The sequence below is a fragment of the Gavia stellata genome, chromosome 17 (genome assembly GCF_030936135.1).
Source record: "Gavia stellata isolate bGavSte3 chromosome 17, bGavSte3.hap2, whole genome shotgun sequence".
Lineage (NCBI taxonomy): Eukaryota > Metazoa > Chordata > Aves > Gaviiformes > Gaviidae > Gavia > Gavia stellata.
The window spans coordinates 17828676-17854785 of record NC_082610.1 but is presented as its reverse complement, the minus strand read 5'-3'; the positions used below and the strand labels follow the sequence as shown (position 1 = coordinate 17854785).

Genomic DNA, 26110 nt, shown 5'->3' with positions numbered 1-26110 from the left:
TTGCTCAGTCTTACTTGGAAGGGTTTTTACTTTTATTTTTTGGACACTTTTTTGTTGAAGACAAAGAACAGAAATATTGTTGTAAATAGCAGGACTAATCCTATGGAAAAATTGCAAATATATATGGGTGGGGTTTTTTTCCCACCTTGCTCTGCAACTTAAAGTTGAACCTTGCAGTTAAGCACTTAAACATATGCATAACTTTGAACACACGAAAACAAAACAAAAAAATGGTTTGTGTGCTGTAAGTCTAAATATATGCTTAGAACCTTTCTTGAAACCTTGATTTAGGACTTAAAACCTGAGCATTGGTAGAGAATAATATTCTTTCCCAGAACAGCACCAATATGCTTTAAAACCCTGTGAAACAATGTAAAAAGAGATTATAAACATAGACATAACCATGCAGTAAGATAGCATTCGAACAGATAATGTTAATCAGGATTGTAAGCTGCTGGACTGGATAGCCTCCAAACTCCAGATATCTGGTGCACGCTACTACCTTCTGCAACGTTACCTCCCTCCACTGACCAGATTCCTGAACTTACTGCATCCCCAGTTAAAAATAACCCAACAACAAAGAGGGGGGAGAATTAAAAGCCTGTTTAAACTTTCTGAACAGAAAGTTATCTGCTGTTTTCTGTCTACTTCATTTGTCTTGAGAGAGACTGATAGAAGAGCAGACTGCATAAACACCTTTTAAAAGTGTCTCTTTTTTGACAGTGATTAGTCCTTTTATGAAATGATTTATTAATGTGGTGTCTGACTTAGGACTGATTGACTGCTAACTTGTTAGGTTGGTCCTGCTTTGTTAATTTGTTTCAAGAGGCGGAAGGTGGGTTTCTTTTTGTTTTTCCATGTTCTATTCTGTCTGTAGGTAGTTAATTTGCCACTGAAGGTAGTCTTTCAGAATAGACGAGGCTGTATTGTCCAGTTTTCAGGAAACAATTTATTGAGTGTATGGGCCAGGACAGACTTTGCCTGTCAACTAGGCTGCTGTATTCTCTGTGATTCTTAAGGGTGAACATCTCACGTGTCTTTCTATGCAGCACTTGTCCTAATTACCAGCACTGTACCGTGGTGCCTTTCGAATTGAACGGCAAAGGTGTCACCTTCCCTAGACATTCTTTCCCCAGTATATCTTGATGGTGCTACTGCTGTAGTTGACTCGGAGAAAGCCTAGACAGCAATGGTTAATAGATGCCTGAATTGCAGGTAGAGCAATGACACATTAACTGTGGATCTTCCTGATCAAGGAAGCTGGAATAAATTCACTTGTAAGAAAAAGTGAGCTGAATTAACCTGAGGATTCTCCCTAGCCGTTCAGCTATGGGACCACAAGGCACTAGTGGAGAAGGACAAAGTTATTACTGCACATTATAGGAATTTTATCTTAACAACCAGGCTTTTGGGGCATACTGCAGTTTCAAATTATTTATACTCTCCGTATCTGGAGTTTCTACTGGTGTGCTGCCTCAGTTGTTTGACTAGCACTGTCTGTCATCAGGGCAAATCTGCTGGATTTATACATAAGAAGCATGAATGTATTCAAGAGCCTGTAACAAAGATTTTGCTTAAATTTAAAACCTAAAGTTAAGCTGGCATAAAAGCATACCAGTTGTATATTAATAGATTGTGATCAATTAAAAAGAATGGTAAATAAAATTACCAAGTTGTCCAATGAAACATGTGTACAGGTACTCAGAAAACTGTTCTTAATTGCAACTTGATGAACGAATGAAAACATATATATCTCCCTGTCTCCCCACTGAAATGGCTAAGCTATAGTCTTCCCAGGATTTAAAAAATGAAGGCGAACTCTCTTATCTCTTTCCACTTGCCTTGCCTCTGCTTTGAATCATAAGGCTGAGGTTTATTTGTTCAACATGTTGTTGTGTTTTCAAGCTTTTCTTTGTCTGTGGTCTAGGTACTTAGTTGTTTTGCAGCTTTTAATAGGAAAATTTTTGAAGTAAAGACACTCCTCTGTGAACAGAATGTTTTAATTGATAGACAATATTTCAAAAGTTATTGTCGTACAGTTATTGCTCTATGAAAGCATATAAACAACCTAGGACTTTATTCTCAGTTCAGTACTGAGTCGCATTTACCTTCATCACTGGCTGGGGTTTTTAAAATGATCTGCTGACTTGATTAAACTGTGGATTCTCCAGGAAATGGCATGCCACAAAATATTTGCTCTAATTCAAGAAAAATAATCCCAAAATTAAGAGAAGACAACTCTCTCTTTCCTCTCCTTGAAAAAAGTTCTTTAACAAGTCCCCTACTATAGCTGGGCAGAAATGGAAAGTGGCATTTAAAAACCAAAACAAAGAAAAACCATCCCCCAAAGTAACCTAACAGCAAGCAAGATGATTTCCATGCCAATGGAGAACTGGTGCAACCTGTAATTGCAATCTAAGTGTTAAAGGCTTTCAGAAGACAGAGAACACTCAGATACTTACTGTTTGTTTGAGTTTTAGCTTCCACAGGGAAGTAATCACATAAAAGATCAAGGTGTCTCTTTACAACTGGCTGCAGCAATTCCACCTTTTAAACATTCAGCAGCGGTTTAGCAGTATGATCTTACACGATACTATGGCAGGCACAGAGTGAAAATACAGCATGTAATGAGCACATCTGACAATGCATGCATAATAACGGTCATAATTTGGTACAGGATAACAGAAACACAGCCCCAAGCTGGTACAAATGTTTCTGATCTATTGTAGCCCAGTGGTGGGATTTTCAGAAATGCTTTACTAGTCCTGCTCCAATTAAACTACTAGAATTGGGAGCTTTACCAACAGATTCATTGGTGTATTATCATCATACCTTAGTGACTTATGATGTCTCATTTCTAGAATCAAAATCCTCTTAAACTCATAGAGATTTAAAACAGTGCTTGCAAACTGTGAAATAACAAATACCATGGTTATTCTGCTACAGTTCTGTAAATACTCCAAGTAGACTAAATTACTGTTTTTCTAAGAAACAATTCAATGTAGTAGTTCCACCTTAATATTTAAAACCTATATCCTCTTCATCCAACATATTTTCCTACTCTCTTCACTATCAAAGCCTAGCTACCTGGCTCCATAAACATATTTTAATACTCATCTGCCTCCTCTTCCCATTTTTAGCTCTTCCATGTGTACACTGTACTCTCTGGATTTTTTTCTCTTCTTCCACTTAAATAATTCCGTTGTTTTGTAAAATGAACACGATTAATAGCAAGACATAGCTACTTATGAAGGGGAAAACCAGGAATTGCTATTAGCATGTTAAAGTATTCATCTTGAAAATGTTGCCAATTATAATACAGTTTTGGTAACTTAATATATTTTAAAGATAATTATTCCCTGGATTCTCATCACTAAGTAGTCATCAATTTGACACTTTTATCTAAGTATGCTCTTGCCTTCACCTATGCCAGACAGATGTTTTAGCATTCGGTAACATGAGCTAGCCGGGAATCATGTAACAAAATTATTTTTACTGTATAAAATAAACATCATCATCCATCAGTAACACATTAAAAAAAGTGGATTTTGATTAATTCCGTGACTGCAGGGAAAAGATGTTCAGATATTGCCTAAACACTAATTTTAAATATTTTAAAATTCCTTTATTTGTGATGATTCTTTGAAAGATTTAGCCAACATTAGAGGTCCAAACCAAAACCTTATGAAAACATTTCTGACCTGAAAAACAGTTCAATATATTGATCTATGGAATATATTTGAGACTTTTCTTGTTTTGAAGTGAGAAAATTATTGAAACAAACTTTGGTTGCTTGGAACAGTTTGAACACTGCGGATCAGATTTGGTTCTTAACAAGTTTCTTCCCTGCTTAGCTATTTAAGTACATAATACCTCACTGACTTCTGTTTTGGAAGGAAATTGTGTAAGTAATACAGAAATCCTATTTTCTTAGGTTCAGATATACTGGGGGTTTTATTCTCTGTTTTGTTAATCAATGGATAAATAGCAACATAATGCCACAGTATTTTTTAAAGATTTTGAAAACAGTTTTTGAAGAACAACATAATGTACATATGAACATACAGCCTCTTGTTTTCCTGAACTCTGTAAATTAAGTTTTGCAGCTGGCTTCAGGATAAGGTTCTGTATAACCCAGGCAATATGTTGGTCTTTAAAATTAAGTGGAATACTTACATAAAGAAACACATTTGTTGACTTTAATATCAAGACTTTATCAGGCTAGTCCTCAAACAGTGAGCCTTCAAGGGTAGCAATGACATTCTTTCTTTCATTAGTCATTTTTCTTGCAGGCTTATTGCATGAAAGAACACTTTCTCAAAATAGAGAAACCTGGCTCTATTTTGACCAGATGCAGGAAAAGTTTCCTTTGAAATGGTGTTTTTATTAAGCTAGTTTGTTCTTCTTGCTCTGGTAGAGGGGGGGAAAAGCCTGGTTAGTAGTTTTGCATTTAAAAACAAGTTTTGCAAATTCTCTTTTTAACAAATCTGGTTTTGTGTTCCTAAGAAGGAGCCAGATCCTTCACAGGTGTAAATTAGTACTTGACAAGAGCCTACAGTCTTGCTTGTTTACACTAGTGAAGGATCTTGCCCAGTTCTCCTACCATACATGCAGCCTGACATTTGAATGGAACTGCTATTAGCAGGGTTGTTTTTGTTTAACTTTATTTAGCACCTTATCTTCCTGTGACATTCTTGTCCAAGTACCAGTATCAACCATGAACTCAACATAGCTCTTACTAGTTCTGTTCTATTTTGGGCTAGAAGGAAAAAAAACCCAGCACTCCAGATCAAAAAGCACCCTCCTCTTTCACTGTGGGAATAGGAATAGTTGACTAATTGATGCAAAAAAGGCTTATTACCATGACAAATCGATTCATACCACAGTTAAGTAAGTCGTAACTTACTCCGCTACACGGGAAAGTTACCCAAGCCCTCAAAATAATCTGTTACTAATGGCCAAACACCCGCACCCTTACATAAAGACAAAATGGTTTTGGTGTTGGTGAGAGACCCAACTTGTAGAGGATGCAAGTTTGCAGAACCATGTTTACGGTGTTCTACAATTTGCCCAATTACTCAGCTATTCGCTCCCTTATGTTGCAGTAACACCAGGGACTGCAAGGCCTGTTGGCCAGGTCCTGATTCTTGTTGCTTCTATGAGAAAGAGTTTCCTGGAGGAGCTCTGCTGCTCGCAGGCGCTGAAATTCTGCAAAAAGGGACGGAGCAGCAGGCCCTGAAGGCTCTGGTGGTCCTAAATCTGAGGCATATGGGGTTGCACCCCAGCAGCTCGAGCCACCGACAGACCACAGGCCTGGGAAGCACTTACTGGAGCACTTTGTCCCCACAGATGCCGAGTGGGCTGAGAAGGCGGCAGAGCCTGCCGGGCTGCAGGGGAGCTGGCAGGCTTCTCCCTGGTCCCCACCCTATCACCTGCTGCAGCGCCCGGGGCCTCGCAAAGGTAAGAGGCCACCTCCCCGCAGCCATGTCGGGACAAGGGGACGGGTGAAACGGGTCGAGGTCAGCAATGAGAGGAGAGTGGCCTGAGACGGAGAGGGGGCCCGGACTCCAGCCAGGGCTCGCTGCCCGGCCCGTGTCCTCCGGGGCTGACGGGCAGGGCCCTGGGGCAGGCGCAGCCCTAGAGGAGCCGTGCCGGGGGCGCGGCTGAGGGGGCGCCCCCGCTCCCTCGCTGAGGCCGCGCAGCTCCCGCCCCGCCGGCCGGGGCCGCCGCGCAGCGCCTCCCGACGGGCGGCACCGGGACTGCGGGGCGGGCCGGGCCCGCCCCCGCCGCGGCTTCCCCTCACCTTTCCCGGCCAGGAGCCGCCCCCGAGGGGGCCGGGCCAGCGGCGGCGGCGGGAGAGGGCGCCCGGCGCCGGCCCGCAACTCCCTGGGGCAGCGCAGCCCCGATACCGCCGCGCCGCCCGGCCTCCCCGAGCTGCCCCAGCCATGTCCTCCAGCTCCCCACCGGGCGAGCAGAAAAGCCGGAGCCTGGGCCGGCTGTCGCTGCCCAGGAAAGGCAGCATGACGCTCGGCAAGAAGCCCTCGGCGCTGGAGCTGGCCGACAGCACCCCCAACGCCCACTACGCCCCGCTCTCCGCCGCCCAGGGCGGGCAGCCGCCGGCGGGCTGCAGCCCGGAGCCGGAGCGGGAGCGGCCGCTGCGCCTGAGGAGCGAGATGGTGGTGGTGAACGCCGACTGCCCGCGGCCCCCCGTCAGCCTCGACCCTCGCGTCTCCATCTACAGCCTCCGCAAGCCCCTGCTCAGCCGCAGCAGCGTCCAGGGCAGAGTCTACAACTTCTTGGAGCGGCCCACGGGCTGGAAGTGCTTCGTGTACCACTTCACCGTGTGAGTACCGCCCCGCTCCCCGCCGCCCGCCGAGCCCACCTGCTCCGCGCCGGGCTCCCGTTACAGCGGCTTGTCCTGTCAGCCGCGGCGGCCCCGCTGCCCGCGCCCAGCCGCGGCTGCCCGGAGCGGGGAAACCGTCTCCCGGCGCGGCCATCGGTGCGAGAGGCTCTCAGGGCTGCCCCTCCCGCCTGCCCGCCGTCCCTGGGGCGTGAGGTGCCGTGCCCCCTCCCGCCTCCCCCCACAGCGCTCGTCCTCGCCGCGGAGGCGGGAGAGCGGCCGCCGCGCCGGTCCCCTCAGCCGCGGGGCTTTCCAGGCTTGAACGTCTTGCAGATACAGTCTTCTGAGGTGGTGGTTTTCTTTTTTTCATGGGTGCGAAGCAAAACAAAACCGAGCAAAGTTATGCTTGGGGGGAAAGTTTCTCTTATTTTAAACAGAAATGCTGTCATTTCAGTTTAGGAGCTCCTGGGTGTATCTATTCGAGCTTCAGGCAATTTTCTTCAGAAAATTACCCTGGGAGTTGAAATAAATTGTTCATTCTGAGCGTGGAAACGAAGCAGGTAACAGTGTCATCTATTCTCTAGTAATTTTTAATGCGGTGACTCCTGACTTTCCAGCTCAGCATCTGTTTCTGACTGAACAGGTGCGTTACCAGAGCTGCAGCCCTGTGGGAGGAGAACGAGAGGCAGGTGACGCTCCTTTTCCTTGCCTCTTTTATTGCCCCTGCCTCTGACTCCTCATCCGATGGGGTACGAATGCCATCGCTGTTATTTTTAGACAGGAAGGAGGACGGCAGCGTTCGGAGGATGTTAAAACTACTTAGCTGCAGGCAAGTTGAAAACTGCTGCGGGCATAATATCCACCATGGAGCGCACCATCCGCCCTGAGCTAGCGCCTGGTAGGTCTGTGGTGCACAAGGGTCTCAACAAGTGCTTTTTAATCGAGATGTTGCGGAAGGCTTGTGTGACCCCTGAGCAATTTGCATGTGTTAAATGTAGGTAATAAGGTCAGGCAGAATCATGGTGTCTGTTTATTGTGTGCATGCACATATATGTGTATATATACACCGTATATATACATGCTTATTACAACAGCTAGAGGTAAAGATATTTTATGGTCAAAATCCTAAGACAAAAGACTTTGATAAAAATTAGTTTTTACGATCCAGTTATTGTATTCTGATTTAAAATTCTATTTCTAAGTAACTATTATTTTAAGTCAGTTCAGGATTGTGTGCTTATATTGCACATTTGAGGATTCTGGAGTCTTTGGGTAGTCAGGTAAGTGGTACCAACTTTGTTTTAGTGGAGGGAAAACAGTTGTCACCTGAATGTATTTAATTGGGAGATGACTGTGTGCAGCTGCTGAGATAATTGTGGGCTCCATTCTCTCTTTAGTGTTGTGATAATGCCATCAGATGACAAAACAACTAATGGTCATAATTATGAAGTGTCTAATAGTTGTGGTTGAACAATGTAAAACACTTTCAGGAATAGGAGTTCCTTTTTTTCTTTCTCTAAAAAGGAGTTTCAGGCAGCCATCTTCTATGATTTCTGACCTCTTTCAGGTGTCTCAAATTATGTATAGAAGGGATGGTAAATTGTGTTCAATATCTTAACTAATCATCTCTAAATCTTAACAGTGGGCCTAGGAAAATTCTGAAAAAAACCCTTTATCTACCTCAGATTCTAGCCTGAATTTTAACTTTTTTTTTTCCCCAAGTACTAGCAGCATGGATTAATCCTATCTGTGCAGGAATTAAGATTTTGTAATTCTACATTAAGAAAGAGATTGTACTATGTACGGGAAGTCACTGCCTGTCTTTCCCCTAATACACGCTTATCCATGGTGTAAGCATTAGCCCCAGCATTTCCCCTCTTTCCAGAAGAGCTCTTCTGATGCAATGGTGAATGACAGTGGCAGTAAATATTTTCAAGCCTCTTACTAAGCATTGTGCAAATTCCTTCTCTTAGGACTCTAAAGAGACAGAAGAGGGTACTAACACCCTCATATGTTTCTTGCAAGGCAATCTGCAAGTACAATGTGTGTATTTTTTGGCAGCCTCACTCTGATTTCCACCAGCAGAGGGAATTGAGTCTGTACTGTCCTCAGTCATCCCAGCTTCTTCTTATTTATGCGGTGGATAAGCCTGCACTTTTTATGCCTGTTAAATAATGGTTTAGGTTACTGATCTTCGGTCCATACCTCTCCAACTCTTGCTTTCTGAGCTCCCAAAGCAACTTCCTGGGATGCTTGCTTTCTGCTGCACCAAGGAATGTTCTCTTTGAGTGCAGCCCCTGCCAGCCAGATGCTGAGTATTGGTAGATTAATAGTTGCTACAAAGCAGAAGTTTGTTACTAAAAATCAACTGACAAGACAGTTTGTCTGATCTGAGAAGCTGTTGTTTTTTCAGCCTTTACTCTGGAGGAGGCACGGGACCTGATTTTTGCGCATGGTTTGCTAGCTTTTTGCAAGCAGTTGGTTGCAAGTGATGAGCTGCAGGGCTGAAAAGGACTCAGAGTTACAAGACACACACACGCAGTCGTGCATGCACTTCTCTCCCACTGGAGGAAGTAATTTATTATGTAAAGTAATTATTTTGTTGTCAGCATACAAACAGACATTCATAGAGAGCTGAGCTGGTTTTTACCTTGTGATGTGCAAGGAACCTAATGGTTGTCTCTCCTGCCAAAATCTGCTTAAGAGACTGATGTCATTTGCCTGTTGCCTCTTTGTGACTTCCTCTGCTGGCTACCCCCTGATTTATTCTGGGGGCTTTCAGCTGCCTGGGAGGTCTCAGTTGCTATCTTAAAGGTTCAGAGGGGAAGGAAAGGGAACAGGAGTGGTGTTAAATCAGGGCATAAAGACCAAAGCCAAGCAGAGGGTCCTGGCCAAGATCTAGCCCAAAGATGGGAGCAACGAGCACCGCGGGCTTCTTCATTTTTTGTCTGTTGCGCTCTTCTACATTGTGCAGAGTGTGTGGCTGTGTTCTTAATTATACACTGAAATGATTAAATTTAGAAACAAGTCCTGGAATAGTCAATGTAACTTGTTCTGGACCTGTATCTCTGGCTGGTTGTTGAAACACTGTTTATCAAGTGATAAGAGCTACATCTACTGATTGCCTGTCACACCCTTTTCCTGCTCAGGAATCTTAGTCAGTGGTATCTAGCATACTAATAGCTAAGAGCTGATATTCAGAACTGATTTTCCTCAGGTTTATATTATAATGTTTAGAAAAGGGAAGTTGAACACCAAGCTTTAATCCATAGGTTCTGTGTTGGTATGTTGGTTTCGTATTGTTTAGATTTCTGTATGTTTTACCGTGCAGCGAAACCCCTCATGCACCCCTTGATCTAAAGGATGGAATCTGGTTATCTTGTACAGCAATAGAGGGTTGCTGTACTACATCAGGCTAATGACCTGTTTACTTTTGAATTGTTATTTCTTTCAAAAGGCAGCTGAAATACCTGTTTTCCAAGATGCAAAATGTATATTCCTTCTCTCTTGTTGATGTTTTTAACCTTCCAGGATAATTGGATATCACAGTTGCTGATTAAATCAATTGAACTCTGCACACGTCTTTCTGAGATTTGTCTTATTTGCTCAGACCAAAAAGCAGAAACATCTCAAGTGAGCAGAGTAAGAAATGAATTATTGTACCTCATTTATACTAGATTTTTATAGGCTGTGGAAATAGTCTCTATGGGGAGAAGGAATGGTGAATCGGCTATTAATTTACTGCTCAAAAAACCTGTCTAAAAATACTAGTGGAGGTGATAAAACTTTTATTTCAGCTACATGACTTGGTTTGATGTTGCATTAAATTTCATTTAAATATATGCAGTATATAGTATACATACACTTAATTCTACCAGGGCAAGTAAATTGTGCTTGATAGCTGAAGATTTACATGCGTGGCTTAGAATCATAGAAACGTTTAGGTTGGAAAAGACCTTTAAGATCATCAAGTCCAACTGTAAACCTAACCCTGCTAAATCCACCACTAAACGATGTCCCTAAGCGCCTCATCCACACGATAATGCTTCTGCAAACGCAACTGGTGGTTTCTTGGAAACTTGGATTTTGCAAGCGAGAGCTTGCCGCGTGGTATGGCTGCATGTATGGTAATGTCCTGCCAGGGCCACCAAACTCCCCTTGGCTCTCAGAGGTGAGGACATGACTGCCGCTGTTCTTGGTGACCTTCGGAGCTAGGGCATCTTATCACGCTTATCATGGTAGTGCACCTTGGGATAGTGGCTTTGAGGGGTGAAATGTTCTGTGGCCTTCGTCAAGTTTTCAGGCTATGTGAAGAGAGGTGGAGCGACAAAAGAAGCTTAAATTCTTTCCTCATAGTGTCCTGCTGAAATCCTGAGACTCTGTCCAGTGTTGGAAATGACTGTAAAGAGTAAGTGAAGTCTTCAGATATTTTAAAAAAATTATTTTAGATTTAAGTGCATGAGGGAAGAGCTTCTTCTCACCCTCTTTAAGTAGTTTAAAATAAAACATCTTAAAATGTGCCTGAAGAAACTTATTTTATGATCTTTCTGGTGATTTCTCTTGTTCTCAGCATGGCAAATAATGACTTCTGGCAACATACACTGCATGTTGACTCCCCACGTTCTTGTTCTTTGAAGTGTTGGCTGTTACCAGAGGGAACAATTTGGAAACCGATGGACCATTGGTCTGTTCCGGTATGGCAGCTCTCCTTTGTTGCCATGCAAGATAATCAGGTTCTATCTTATCTTTGCGTGCGTGTAGGTGGTTCAATTTACTTTGCCTTTGTATACATTTGGTTCAATCAGCAATGATTGTCATTGAGTTTGTTTGAATCCCAAGATGTTTACATAAGCTTGGACTGGCCGTGGTTGAGATTTGGGAGACTGGTCTCTAGAAACAGGCAAACTCTCAAAGTGTGGCTGCACGTGTACGCATGCAAAGATAAGAAGCGAGGGTAGATAGAATATTCCAGTTGCGTGTGTATCGGGACTTACAGTAATCAATTATTAAAGGCAGTGCAGTGTTTGCATGGTGCTGTTTACATACAATACTGTGAGGAAGAAGCATAACTCCAACTTAAAATCCCATTTTTGTCATGTTTCCAAATGTACTGCAAACATACTTCCAAATCTACTGATTCATAGTAGGTGTGTAAACTGTTGAGGAGGGAAAAAAGATCCATAAAATAATTAGTGTGTGCATGTGCTCACACATGACTAAGTTTTCTTTCAGACTGAATAAACTGAGTGAAAAAAGGAGCAAAACATACAAAGTACTATGTTTTGGATGTGAACATTGGGATGTTTAGAGGTCTTTGTGGCTTGGAGTCAGACTTTCAGATTATTACTTCTATTTTAAAAAGGAGATTTAAATCCTCCAAAATAAGCATGGCTTTTCTAAGTGGAAGGAAAGAAAAATAATTTGATCAGAGTCATATTGTTTCTGCTGCAGTCAATTGCAGGAAGACCAGGGTATAGCTTTTTTTTGTCTTGTCAAAACTGAGGTAATTTAGTTGAGGTCAAATTGGCCCCCTCATTTTGGTATGTTTGAGAGAGAGAGAGATTACGCTTCTTGTCATGCAGAGGCTGATGTGAATAAATGTTCATTTTATTTATATATGACTTTTGTCTATGAGCTTTTGTTGCTTGCAGTCAGCATTCAGTATTTATACGTATTACTGGAGCCTGGTACTCCCATCCCTTCATGCTAGATACAATTGTAATAATAGGAATCTGCCACTTTGTCACCTCACGTTTGCAAAAGCATAGTGTGTTACAGCTGTGCAGTGGCTTGTGTAGATTTTGGGGGTCGCACACATGCTCAAGGACTACAATTGGGAAAAAGGAAGTGGAAACAAGGTGAAATTTGTAGCTTTTTTCTTTTTTTCCCTGCTCAGCCCTACTCCACAGTGTCTAGTGTTTTGATTTGCAGCAGAGTGGACATCTTTGCCACCTGGCACTGTGTATCTATCAATATGCCTGGTAACACTTTTATCTGAGACAAAAAGGGATTGAGAAGACAACTTTACATATTCCCAGAGAGGAGAGAAGACTGTTTTCCTGTCCCATTATCGTAGCTTGTCGTACATGTGCTGATGTTTAGGAGTTGCTCTTGCAGGGTCAGCCCTGTTTGCTGATCAGCCAGATATTGAAGTTTTGAGTCTTGACAGATTTTGGATACAGGTGAGGTGGAGAAATGACTTAAAGTTTTTGCTGCTACCTCCTTCCCTGCTGCATGCCACAGTGCAGACCCTTAGCTATAATATTGCATGAAGGTGCTTCTTTAGACTTGTGTGATTGAGACGGTATTTGGGTTGGCCAGTATACGGCTTTCCACTCTAGCTTTGTGCCACGTTTCCCGATCTGTAACTTGATGGAAGTTTCATTTTTTGCTGAGGACTGTCTGGCTGTCCTGTGGCTGAGACCAATCCAGGTCTGTGCCAAGGAGACCTCAGGAGTGACAGCATTGTTACAGGTCAGGAGGGGTCCCCATTTCTCTCTCCCAATGGGACAGTAAAAGTTCTCAGGATAAGAAATGTAGATACTAATAATTGCATAATTGACTAAAAATGAAAAAAAAAAATCCAAGTTTACTTAGTAATTGATTGTCATCAGAAAGAAAAGCAGCATCAGAAACCAGATCCTCTCAACTGCAAGCACTAGTAGTTAATGCCTGGAAGTCACTTTGACTAAACCACCATCTTTGCATCATTTGTCTCATTAAATGATTGCTGTATGAAAATGATTGCGGAAAACTGTTTTGATTGTTGAAGGAGAAGGAAGGTGAAAAGCTGGTTATCTTTTAGTTAAAACGCTTTTTGAAGGCAAACAGTATCTCTAGCAATCATTACAAAAATTTAATTTCTGTTCTGAAATGGATAGCATGGTATGGTCAGCTACTTAAAAAAATAAATACACTTGTGTCATCTTGACCTCTGGTCCTCAGGCAGACACAGAAGCTGTGTGAGGGGAGGAAGTTCTGTGGGGGCAAAAAAGACTTTGTAATTGTACTGATGTTTAGGTTTTCGAGTAACTGATGGAAGCAGAAGGCTATAAACTTCGGAACATTAATGCTCAGTGGAGACAGGTTGCATGCAGTGGAGAAACAACTCTGTGGAATGCACACATAAAAGTTATAAATGTATTACGTTTGGGCAGGCTTTCCTGGGGATAGGCCTTCTCTCTTTTCCTATCATCCTTCCAGTATAAGATTTCAAGTCCTTCTCTGGTGTTTGCTTTCCTCCAGGAAAAGAATTATTCTACCTTTAAAAGTTGCACATGAATGATCTGAAAACCAGTAAGTGCAGTATTCACATTTCTGTGTATCTGTCAAATGGTTGATTGGGCAATTCCGGCACACTTCCTTGCTCTGGCTCTTCAAGTGCCAGGGAAAAAATGTGCAAGGCTGTGTAGATAGGCCTCTTTCAAAACTTTCATTGCAGCTGAATCAGGGCTAGAGTGAGATTCAATTGCAGTGAACTAATTAGGCTGAGCTCCAAATGCCTGAGCGCTAGATGTATTACAAACAATGGTGCCAACATATGCTGTAGGGAACTATGCACAGGCACAGTGCTTTGCTGACTTTAAACTTGGCAGTACCTCATTAATTTTGTGTGTTAATAGATTGTTTAATGTGCATTAGTGGCTGAAACCAAAAGCTGTGAACACTTGCTCATTCAGTTCCAGATGGAAAGTAGTGTCTTGTTGGGGGCAAGGTGTTTTCTGCCTGCCACCAAGAGGTCCAACACAAGTTTCAAATGCGTTGGAAAGTTGCCAGTTGCAAATAAGCCTGATGGGTAGCCTGAGTTACAGGAGAAGAATGTGTAGATTAGTGAGTTTTTAGGTAAGGTACTAGCTCTCCTCATACAGTCATGCTTCATCTGGCGTAATGGCCTGTGAGAACCATTACAATACCAGTAATGATAATGGGAAAGCACATGTATTTGCAAGCTTCTGCTGTGGTAGTAGATACTGTATTTTACCTCCTACCAGAAAGAGAGAGAGATATGTGTGTGTATATATATATATTTAATAACAGAGGGAGTGTTCAATGCCTTAGTAGTCAAACTTAATATTAATTTTACTGTACGTTTTTAGGCAGTGCTATTTTTTAATAGGAAATTCTAAAGCTGCTCTAAATCAAGTAGTTTTCTTTGGCCACCAGTTTGTGCACACCTGGAGGACTAGAGAGGTGCTTGTTGTGAACTTTTCCTTGTCAGGCATGACCAATTTTTGAGGACACATGGATTTTCATCTTTCTCTTTGCCCCACTTCATGGTACAGAATAGTAAAGTAATAGCTGTTTTCTACGTTCAAAGCGCTGTAAGAAATTGCGCAGAGTGCAAAGCAGGGCTGGGGTAAATGTGTAGGTATAATGTAAGTACTTGATTTTTGGGTGGTTGTTGTTTTTTTTTTTTTTTTAACACACTTTACAACAGAAAACTTAGAACCTGGAAAAATTACAATAAAAAATAGATAGGCACAGGGGAAGCCAATGATTTCTCAAAGCTTAGGACAACCACCATGACAAAAGCAAGTTCTTAGTCTGAACTGCTTTAGTGTCAGAACTGCCAGTGGTGTAAGTTAATGAACACACATTTTCCCAAAACTGTGTGAATCCTTTTTGAGTTCAAGAAAAGAATGTGTCTATGTGTTGGAATTTATGCAAGGAATAAATCAAGCACTAAAATTGCAGCCTTGGAATTTTATCCTTTTGAAAGCTATAAACTACCAAAAATAGGAAATTATACTGCAAATTTTTAGGTGGCCTTTAGATATTCCTAGCAATGTGTCTAGAGTAGGTCTTTTTAGTTTTTCTTATATGTTCTTCACAATCAATGTGATGTTTTGATATTTTATGAAAAATGTTAACCAAAGCCAGAGTAATCCTAGGGCAGGGTTTCTGAATCCTTTCAAGTTTCTTCTGCTTCTGCAAATATTAATCCTGATCTTTGAATTTCATATTAAAGTTTTCAATAGGAACATAAATCTCACACGTGCCTTGTGAATGCCAATGGACTTATGACATGTCATTTGACAATACAATTCTGTCATATTTGCAATAGAAAACTGAAAGGCTTTATTCCTAACTATAAAATCCCTCTTCTTTTGCATGCCTTTTTCTGCTGGGGTTATTTAAAAAGTAAATGCTTTGTTATATAGCTTGACTAGTGCTTACTTCAGATGAGAAATATACTGTTCTTAGTGAACTAGTATCATTAGCTTTACTCTAAAACACCCTGAAAAAAATAGAGCATACATTTTCTTTTGCAATAATAGGAAAGTATAATACATTTGTTGAAGTAATACCTGTTTTGATTCTGCAAGAAATGATCATCACGTGTTTAACTTCACTATGCGAATAGGTACTTGCTTTCCAGTGGGACCAACTAGTAAAGATAAAAGGTAAGGACCAACTAGTAAAGACAAAAACTTGTATACGCATCTCCAAAATTAGGGCAATTAAAATTACTTGCCAGACGTTGTTCACAGGATGCACAGAACTCAGTTAAAATTATTTTATTTAAAATAAGGTATTTTTTTCTGAAAGACTAAGCATCTTGTGGTGCTAATTCTGTATGAACTTTTACTTTATCCATATGGCTGTTGTCTCTTGCCTGTAGTAAATATGTTAAATTACATAACATATATGCCTAGATTTTTCACCATCTCACCAGTAGTTTTGTTGTAGATTTCTAAAAATAAATCGTCCTTCCTCTGTCCTTCCCTACTTGCATGTGTTCTAGACTGGGCAAGAACACAGTCTGGTCCCTTCTATTTAGACCAGAGAGTGGTCACGCTTGCCGTAAGCTGCTCACTGTCAGGCAGCAGTCTTGAACTGACACAAGGCAACTGCACTAGCTTGGATACGTATAACTCCAGTGTTCAGAAGTCACTAGTCTCCTCTGCAAATGTAGTCCCTGAAGTCTTGGGGATACATCTAACTTTTTTCCATTTTTAACGATATTTTTTCATTGTAATGTTAATATTACGTAATTTTATATGGGTTGGGTAGGGAAGAAATTTGGGTCACAGTTCGAGAACAGAATGTAAATCATCCATCAGGTTACTTCCCTGGGTTCTCTCCAAAGACACTAGGTTTAATAGCAGAGGCATGGTACTGGTGGCAAAGATTACAGAACCCTTCCTTATCCCTAGCGCAACAAAGGCTGCCGTCTTTGTAGTGAAAGTATCTTCCTTCAGCACAGTGAGGAATTACCTTCAAAGAATATGTTTGTTCCTGCAGCAGCTATCCCCTTCCCAGTGAAACTGCATCATCTGAAAATGGGCTAGAATTGGCTAGAGTCTTCTTTTTCACAATAACCCTTGAGGGTACCACAGTCCAACTAAGAGCTGAAGTAAAGGTGCCTCATCTCCAGTAAGGACGTTGACAAGTAGACCAAAGGAGAATGGATGCAGGAAATAGTTGCTGCTGCTGATCTCATTCTTACACCCTTCAGATGCCTCTGCCCAATTATCTGTGCAGGGCAGTGGAGACAGGGGACAGAGACAAGAGGAAAGATCTTCCATCCTGTGGCTTCAAAAAAAGAGAACGCCCTGTGCTGATCCTGTTAAGAATCAGTGGTGTTTGTATTCTGTAGAACAAAGGCTTTATCTCTTTGGCAAATAATTCTTTTTTTTTTTTTCCCTAATATTCTTCCTAAGTAGATCTAGTTGAGATTGATTTGTTTTTCACTCCTGTCTTAGAACACACTGAAATGCAGTCAAACCTGACAATGAGTAAATAAATAAATAAATGTGTATTGCTTTATCCGTAGTGTGAGTAAACTTCGTATAATTGTATGCTGTTATCTTATCTGTGACCCAGAAAGTATTGATAATGGATTATCTCAGCACTTTACACAAAATAAACCTGCTCCCTTGGATGTTTTCTAAGTCAACAGGTCATCCAGCATGCTAGTGCTAAGCAGTCTGAGCTCCCTGTTTCAACAGTATGTAAAGTATGACAGGAACAGACATCTGAATCTTGCGTGGTCATGTTAGTTGTATGCCTTTGTAGTTCTGTTCATTCAAGACAGCTCTTTGTAGCTTTTATTTACTATTATGACATGATCTTATTTGGATAACTATGTATTTGAACCATAAAAATGAGAAAAATGCTACAAGAATGAGGGGGAAAACAAGGCTTTCAGATTCTGCAGGTTTTGCAGCAAATGCAAGGCTGTAGCTGTACTGTGTGAAAGTTAGCCCTTCTTGAGCATGTGAAGAGCATTCAAGTAGGTTTTGATACTAGCCTTTAGCCTCTGCTGAGGTGGTCTCCTTTTTCTGAGGAAAGTTTTGTATCAAATTCCTTTCTCTTCAAACAAACAGCGTTCATTTCAGGAAACCTGCATGTGGTCTGTGCTTGTCATTATTGAAATAATGTATGCAAAGTGCCATGTGATTCTTCTCTTGATGGCTTCTTCTGGAAACTACCTAGCAAGTAATCAAACTATTTCTACGCACTTGGAGGAAATCAGTCTGTTAGTTTATATGACATATGTTAGCAGTCAACCTGGATTGGTCAAAACCCAATAATCTTTCAATTTAATTTCAGACTGTGATGGAGTAAAAGGGTTTTGTGGCTCGGGGAAAACCAGATATTGCCATATATATCTTTTATCAGATTCTTGATACTTCCCTTGTTTGCTTATGAACACGGTTTGTTGATGAAATTGGTACTGTGTGGATAGGAAATGGAAATTGTGAGTACTGTATTTCAGCAAAGGTGTAGAACAGCTGAAAAAAAACCTGTCTAGGGAGAATAAGAGCCACCCAAGGACTAGAAAACAAGATATTGTGATCTGAGGAAAGATAGCTTAGCATAAAGAACTATAGTGGGAGAGTGGAAGGTGAATGACTTGTAGTCTTCAAAAAAAGACTGCCCTAGGTAGGAGGAAAAAGATCTGTTCTTCATGTTCAGATGAATTAGATAAGAAGTAATGGACTTCAAAGCATACTCTGAATTTCTCCTGTTGTATGGGAAGGATAGTGGAGCAATGAACTGCATTGCCTGGAAAGGCTGTAGAATCTCCTCCCTGTAAGGCTTTAAGCACAGGCACAGGCTAGACAAATATTTATCAGGGTTCATCTAGGTGTAATTGATCCTGCTGTGGGACAGGTGACCAGGATTCTGCATTCACACTGTGAAAGGAACATGTGCAGATCCTGGGAGCTGGGCAATTTCTTAACCTTGTGGCACTTGATTTCTCCTACATTTGGCATGTGTGTGTGTAAGGTGAAGGGTTGGCACTCTTTCTGTCCCCAGCCTTTCTGTTTCTTCCCTGAAGTACATTTGCTTGTTCTATGTTAGTTCAATCCAAAACCAGCTATGAGTTTTTTGAGAACAGGTTTGTTAAGCCTGCCACCTTCTCTGCTGTTGATGACATCTCTGCAGGTAATCTTCCGGCCTTTGCGCTACCTGTGATGGCCAGATTCCTTTGACTCTGCAGGCTTTAGCTGCCTGGATGCATGAAGGATATGTGCTGATTAGGTGCTTCTTCTGTTGATCCTTCCAATGCACTTAGAGCAAGATGGAGTCAAATTTTAAGACTTTTCAGTGCATGTGGTAACAAGAACTGCTCCTTTCCCACCCAGGTTGTTCTGTCCTGCTGTTGAAACTGGCAAAGATCTTTGGGATGAAATATTATGTATTGTAGATTTTTAGTTGAATCCACCATATCTGAATTTACAGGCTGATTTAACAGTGAGTGGCTGATGGAGATCTAGCAGGTTGTGGTGGGTGGGTGGCTCTTCTCACATAGCTAAGAAAAGTGACAGTTGTATCAGGGTTTCAAAGGAAATATCTCCTTTCCGTTTACTCTCTTGACATCATAATCCTTAGCAGTGACAGCCTTGCTGCTGAAGCAAAGACCTTGTGTGCTTTGGGTATTTCGTGAGAAGTGGATCTATACCTTTGTCTCACTATGGGGAAGTTTAGAGAGCATCTTTGGTTGTCAGAGCTCTCCTCCATCTGGTAGCATGCATGAAGTCAGGTCTACATTGTTTGCTACTGTTTTCTACTTTGTTTTTTTTTTTTCATCTCGAAGCAGTTTCCCAGCTTTTTGAGAATGGCCTAGTTAATGATCCTTGATAGCAAATATCAGATGCCTGGATCTTGAACAGAGTTACCAGAAATAATATGCTTCATTTCTGTCATTCTCCACAGTGCTTCTCTCTCTCTTGTTTTTTCTTTTTTTTTTTTTTTTTTTGTGTGTGTGTTGTGTTTACTCCCATCCCTTTTCTGGTACCCCTCTTTGTAAGAGACAGTCTCACAACTGAGCATGCTGCTGAATAGATTCTCCTGGATCTCAGGGTTGATGGATTTTGTTGCAAGAACTTTCTAGTTTCCGCATGAAAGGAGGTGTCAACCCATCTAGGGCTTAACAGAGCTGAATGATCTCATCCACAAGTGATGGGTGATAGCTGTGCCCTTGAAAATCCATAAGAAGGGCATTCTGTGTCTCTCAGCCTTTGTATCTCATTTTACCAGCAGATTATTTTATGAGCAGTACTTGTTTCCTTATGGCATGTGACTGTTTTTATGAGGCTTTTTTAGGCTTTCCGCTAATCCATGAGCCATCATGGCCTGTATTAACATAGCGATTGTGTCCCTGAAATTCAGCTGGTTAATGGGATCATCAAGACAGGTTACCCAGCATCGAGTTGCATTGTAATAGGTGAACTGGTTACAAAATCGCCCCGTCTCTTGCTCAGTCACTAGGGTTAATTGACATGGCCTTTGACTCACTAGTGGCTGGTCCTTTTCTAGCTGAGATGTACCTATGTGCAGGACTTGCTTTTAACCAGGTACTGCCTGGTTGCCACAGATATGTGGTGGTATGCATTTGTATGATGCTCCGTGGCAGATAAACTCAGGCCTTCTCAATAATCCTCGAGGTCGTTTGTGTGAAGCTGAAAGAGATCAAAGAACATAGTAATGTCTCTGCAGGGTCTGAGTTAATGCAGTATGTTAAGATCTTTCATGAGACTGCAGAAATGAAGTAGCCTTCTGTTGTCAAAATTCACCAGAATTCAACATACCTGATTATCTTAATGTTTCCTTTTTTGTGACCTGTCAAATGGTGACCTGGAGCAGTGTCCTTACCTTTATCAAGTTCTGTGCTGTTGCACCTACGTTTAGAGCTTGTGTGGTGCTTCACCGAGCAGTTCTGCGGTTATTGTTGGTCTGAAGGACTCTGAGTTTTGCCTATGGGTAGGAGTCAGTGTGTGGAAGTTGCTAGTTGAAAGTGTTTATCGAGAACCATTTCTAACAATGGGTAATAATGTTATCTACTGTCAGCTGGAGACTTCTGAGATGCTGAAGTTGCGCTGTGTTCACTCTCTTTCCCACTTTCCCACAAGAATTTGTTTGCACTGAATTCTGTATTTGATAGGGAGTTGAAAGGAAAGATAAACCTTTCATCAGATATACTTGTGTCCTGAGTAGAGGGAACGCTACATGGGCTCGCGTGCCAAATATGACAAAGCTGCAGTGTTACTCAGCTTGTGATGGGGTACCTGTATATCTACAGTGGATGGATTGCAGATGTAATTTATGTATTTCTAACAGCTCTGATTACTGTTTAGTAACCTCTTTTCATTTCTGTGTAAATTTTTGGGGAAAAAAAAATCTCCACAAATGCATGTTCTAGGTAATTTTTGTAATGTAACTTTTGTTCTGATTTAGAAAAAATATAAAAAAGAAAGAATATTAATTGGATTTTAACTTGGTAGTTCCTCCTCCCCACACTGAAACTTTATAGAAGTTTTTAACTAGAGTTGCCTATGTTGAATTGATAATTTTATCAATGAAAACTGAGGGAGGCAAAGGCAAAAATGTAATCCGGATACTTAATAAGAGAAAAAGGAGTCTTTTGCCACAGCTGAATCAAGAAATAATGACAGATTTTTGTTCTGGTTTTTTGTCAGGTAAATATCTCATGTGCAGTAAGCTGCATGATGTTCCAGATTGTATGTTTATATGTGCACCTAGGTGTGCATGTATGTGTACATAACCCTGACTGTTACCAAGCACTTTGCAAAAATTGTTATAATGGACATTGAGGCTATCATTCTGTCTTTTTCTACAAATGGGAACTCAAGTCATAAGATCAAACAGGGCAAAACTGGAGTTTAGTGGTAGTTCAACTGATCTTAAATATTTAAACAATTATTTAGTTATGCCTCCTGTTTGTTTTTATCAACTATATCTCCTCTGTTAAAAGCAATATTTTTATGAGCTCCTTATGTTTCAATTGCCACCTGTCTAGAGGGAAAAAAAAAGTCAATACAGCTTTATTTAAAATTGTTTACTTAATGATCCAAAACTCAGGAATAGGGAGCTTGATCCAATTCATCAACTGCACTAGCTGTGAGGTGTACTGGTTGCACCTGGCTTCAGGACAAACGCAGTTTCAGAAGGAGGGAAGAAAAGCAGCGTTGTGATGTTAGGAAAAAACCAGCCATGTGTGTCTTTGGTTTCCTCCGCCCCCATAACAAATGCAATCTGATGATGCTTCTGTCTGGTTGCTAAAATGAAGTGCTCTGTGCATTCACTGGAATTGCAGTCTCTCTTTCTCTCGAATACCGCATCTGTTTGTTAAGCAGACTTCATTGTCAGTGTCCTTTTTATACGGCACCTCTTTTTGCCTGCTCCCTACCCGCCCAAATGCTCAAGCCATGTGGTGTGTAGAAGACACTTTGTATTCTGCTGAATTTTAGCCACAAGTGGCTGTGGAATAAGACAGCCATGGGAAAATGGTGCGAGCTTAGGACAGGAACTGAAGGCAGAAATTAAATCAATTGGAGTAAAGTGCCCCGTAGGTGGCAAATGATTAACCAGAATAAAATTTGGCTGCACCACTGAGATTAGCACCTACCTTGTAAAATAAAACTAGTATTATAGGGCATGTCTTTTAAAAGGTATTTAGTAATTGAGCTCTGCTTTGAATAAGTAGCTTTGCTATATAGTTAGGAGAGGCCATGGTGGTGAAAGTAGTTTCTTCACTTGTCCCTGTTCTTACGTTTATCTTACGATAAACATAGGGAAGAATGAAGTGGTTTTTACAGGATACTTGTAGGGAAAGTGTTGCTATTGCAATGCAAGGAAGATAAAGAGCCATGGGAAAGCCAGACAAAGTATGCTTTCATTCCCAAAGTGTAAATGTGACTTCTTTATATTAATGAGCTGAAATAAGTTTGAATACATGGAATGAAATGGAGAAAAATAGCCTAGACACTAAGGAATAAGGCCTGCCTGTAAATTTACTTCTTCCTTGCAACTCCTCCAAGTCAGCTTTATTGGCTGCTTTGTATCGCTTCACAGAAGAGGAGAGGAAGAGACTAGCTCTATCAACACCCCATGGACCTGAATGAAACAATGAGATTTACTGGCTGTGGCTTTCTCCCCACTTCATATCTCTAAGAAATTTGATGCTAATCCAGGTGGTTTTAAAAGATGTGTCTCCACTGCTCTCCTAGACCTAAATGGGAATTGTAATTGAGCTGTGACTACTAGATCAGGCTGGATAAAGCTGTGTTAAGCATGAAGGTAGAGGGAACATATATGCAAACCCTGCACTTGTGCCAACTGGCAGGGCGTGAGTTGGTTCTGGCCCAAAAGCTAGATAGCTGCAACAGCATAGGGTTGCACCTGCACTAGCAAAGCCTCTGAGAGGCAGGGCTTGTTAGCATAGGTGGGCACTAACAATTCTAGCTGCTGTTGGGACCAAAGCTGGCACTGAGACTGACAGAGGTAGTGACTACACCTAACTGGGTAGACATTGCTGCTAGATAGTATAGCATAATCTTATAGGGCAGGGATCTTCACGCCTTGTATGTCTTTACAGCATCTAGTACTATGGGAATATTCATGGCTCTAAGGTAAAGTGACAGTACAAATAGGTAGCCAGTCTGTACTTCTGAGTTTACCCTGCCCTGATATTGCACTGGTACCTTAGAGCACTTCGCTTTGAGTACCCCAGGATATGTGTTAGTGTAGTGGCATCAGGGACTGACCGACAACTGTATCATCAATAAGGTTTGATCCTCCTTCCTCCCTGACCCACAAGTTAAGGTGAAGTTGTAGGCTGTTTGTTCTAGCTGTAGTGAGTAACACAATTTGACTGCTCTCTCTGCTGGCATCCAAGTCTAAAGCTGTTATCAGCACTGCTGTGGCTCTGTGAAATCACAGTGGTGTTTGATTTAGGGGGAAATTGGCACCTCTCTGACAAGTGCTGGAATGTCCCAGTCTGTCCTTGGGGTGCTGTTGGCATCTTTCACAGCAATAAACCCCCAGTCAACAGTCTTGATCGTGGGCAAACACCAGCCAAGTGCACAAAAGCGCTTATCTCCTGTTAGGCTGTGCATTCATAAAAAGCAAAGTCATAAAAACCTTCAGTGGCTGGCAATTCCAGAGCTTACTGTTAGACTTGAAAAGAAGTTCTGAAGAACACAGGCTTCTTATCAATTTTAATTGCTGGGCAGCGGAGAGTTGCCGTTTGTTTAACGTCATCTGGTATTAGCAACTCTGTTTTACACTGTGTGTTAGAGAGATGTTTCTGGCAAGCAATATTCTGCTGACTGTAAAATTAAATTCAACAGAAATACTTTGTTTTCAGGAAGAACTCAGGTTGAACAATTTAGTTCAACGGTAAAGAAATGCAAAATGGAGTCTTAAGAAAAGATTGACTGGAGGTGCAATGTTAAGATGTTGAATTTTAGACAGTTGTGTTTTTGAACTATAGACGCTGCCATATTGTAATTACTTTGCATTGCTGCTGAAACTAAGTTCTGTATTACCTAATCTTTTTAGATTGCATTTTTAAACATTGCATTAATGCTTATGCATTTATGTAAAAGTAGAGACTTCAAACTTAATGTTCACTGAATGGTCCTATATTCATGACATACACTTAAAACCAAAATTCATGCCACCTTGAGGGAACTGGGCCAGAGATAAAGTCACTTTGAACAGTTGCATCGACGTTCATAGATGGTTTTGCCTGAGAGAGATGTCTTTACGTTTTTTTGAAGTTAGCTTGCTGGATTTGAGCAGGCATCAAATTCCACAGGGGTCTACAACTGGAGCAGTAGAAACTGGTGGATGTGCAGGTTTTTGAAATGCCAGGCAAGCATTTTTGAATGCAATTAAAGGTGCATCTGAGCTGCTTTTAAACAAAATAGTAATGAGAAAACACCTTGGATTTAAGTTTGAAAATTACTTTGGAACTGAAAATTTCAAACAAGAAGCTGATACGAAAAAAATGTGTACTTTATGGCAGCTGCCAAGGAGCAGATTGACAGCAGTTAGTTAATCAGGAGTAGCTGCAATGGAAGCCACTTCTCTGATCTCAGCCCTACCCCTTAAATAGCAGCTGTGTCCCAGAGTAATCAGTGTGGTATGTAGGTGGGATTTTCACACATGGCTAGGGAAGAGATACTGGAACGTCCCTCACTGACTTGAAATGAGAGCTGCATTCACTCACTCTCTGTAGCGGCTTTGAAAGTCTTTAAATGAGACTTGACCAGAAATAACCAATTCTAGGAGTGTGAGTGTGGCTGTTTGCATTTAATGCTTCACCCTTTTTGTTGAGATGGTCAAGAAAGCTGGTTGTTTTGATGGCAATTTGTTTGCAAGTGTCTGTTGCCAAAAGACATGTAGACGAATTGGGGAAGGGGAAGAACAGTCCTGTTAGCACCTAAAAGAGGTGATAACAAGGACATCTTTATTTTGCTGCCACACATCTACACGTAGAGAGTAGATGCCATTACCTCTCCTACAAATACATATGCCTGTTAATGTGCTGTTTCAATGTCTGGTATTTGAAGTAGCATACAAATATAATTTCTCTATTTCCTTTCTTTGTATGTATAGCTGTCTTTGATTGAAATTTTTCTTTTTTCCTTCAGCATTTTTGTTTCTCCTTTTTTGTGTGTGTGTATGTGTCTCAACTTCTTTGGACTCTTGGGAGAGCAATTGTGTATTAGGTTAGAAAAAGCAGCAATGAGAAACTAGAGCAGTTGTTTACTTACTGTGTTAAACTCTGTCCACGCTTAAAGTGGAAGGAAACTGCTTTTCCTTGTGACTGCCAGTTGCCAGGATTTTCGTGTTGTGTTGTTGTTTTTTTTTTTTTTTCCTCCTGCATGAGGAATTTCATAGTTGAAACTGCCTTGGCTTATGAAATGCTGAACTATTGATGTCTATTAAGATAGCTTATGGAGTGGAACACTCCAACTGGAATAATACATAGCCAAGCTATTGCTGGCTGGCTACCTGTGCGTGATTAGACAGAAGCAGGAGGTGGAATCAGTCAGCTTTCAAGTGGTCACCCATTCAAGTCTGTTAGTTCAGAGTACCCTGGCAGCATTACTACACTGCTGCCTTTGCTTAAACGGATAGGAGGTGTGTATTTTTTCACTTCTCATCTTGATTTTTCTTTTACTGTTTCCTTGTATTTGTTAGCTTTTATTTTTCTGACATGAAATAGCAAATGTTTACCTTTTGAGCAAAAGCTAAGCGTTCACAATTCTAGCCAGGGAATGGATTTGCATTTTTGTTTGGAGCAAGCAGTTCCTGTTACTCATGAAACAGGAGTGGCTTTTTAATAAAGATGCCGGATCTCTGCTATGTAATTACCATAAAATAAGCAGTACAGCAATTCTGTAGTGTCAACAGCTTGACAACCAAAAGCTTTCTGAACTGCTTGTAAGCTCTGGTGTTGAAATAAACTCTGAAGAGCTAACTTTAATGCTTAATACATGAACTGTT

The 26110-nt window shown here is 41.3% G+C and overlaps 1 protein-coding gene across 1 annotated transcript in view; it reads left to right on the top strand.

Annotated features, from left to right (window-relative positions):
* Positions 1–5945: 5945 nt before the first annotated feature.
* KCNQ1 (potassium voltage-gated channel subfamily Q member 1) overlaps positions 5946–26110 on the top strand; it is a 357426-nt gene continuing 337261 nt past the window's right edge. The window contains exon 1 of the mRNA XM_059825697.1: positions 5946–6343. Within this exon, the coding sequence (XP_059681680.1) occupies positions 5946–6343 (398 nt within the window). The remainder of the gene's footprint in view (positions 6344–26110) is intronic.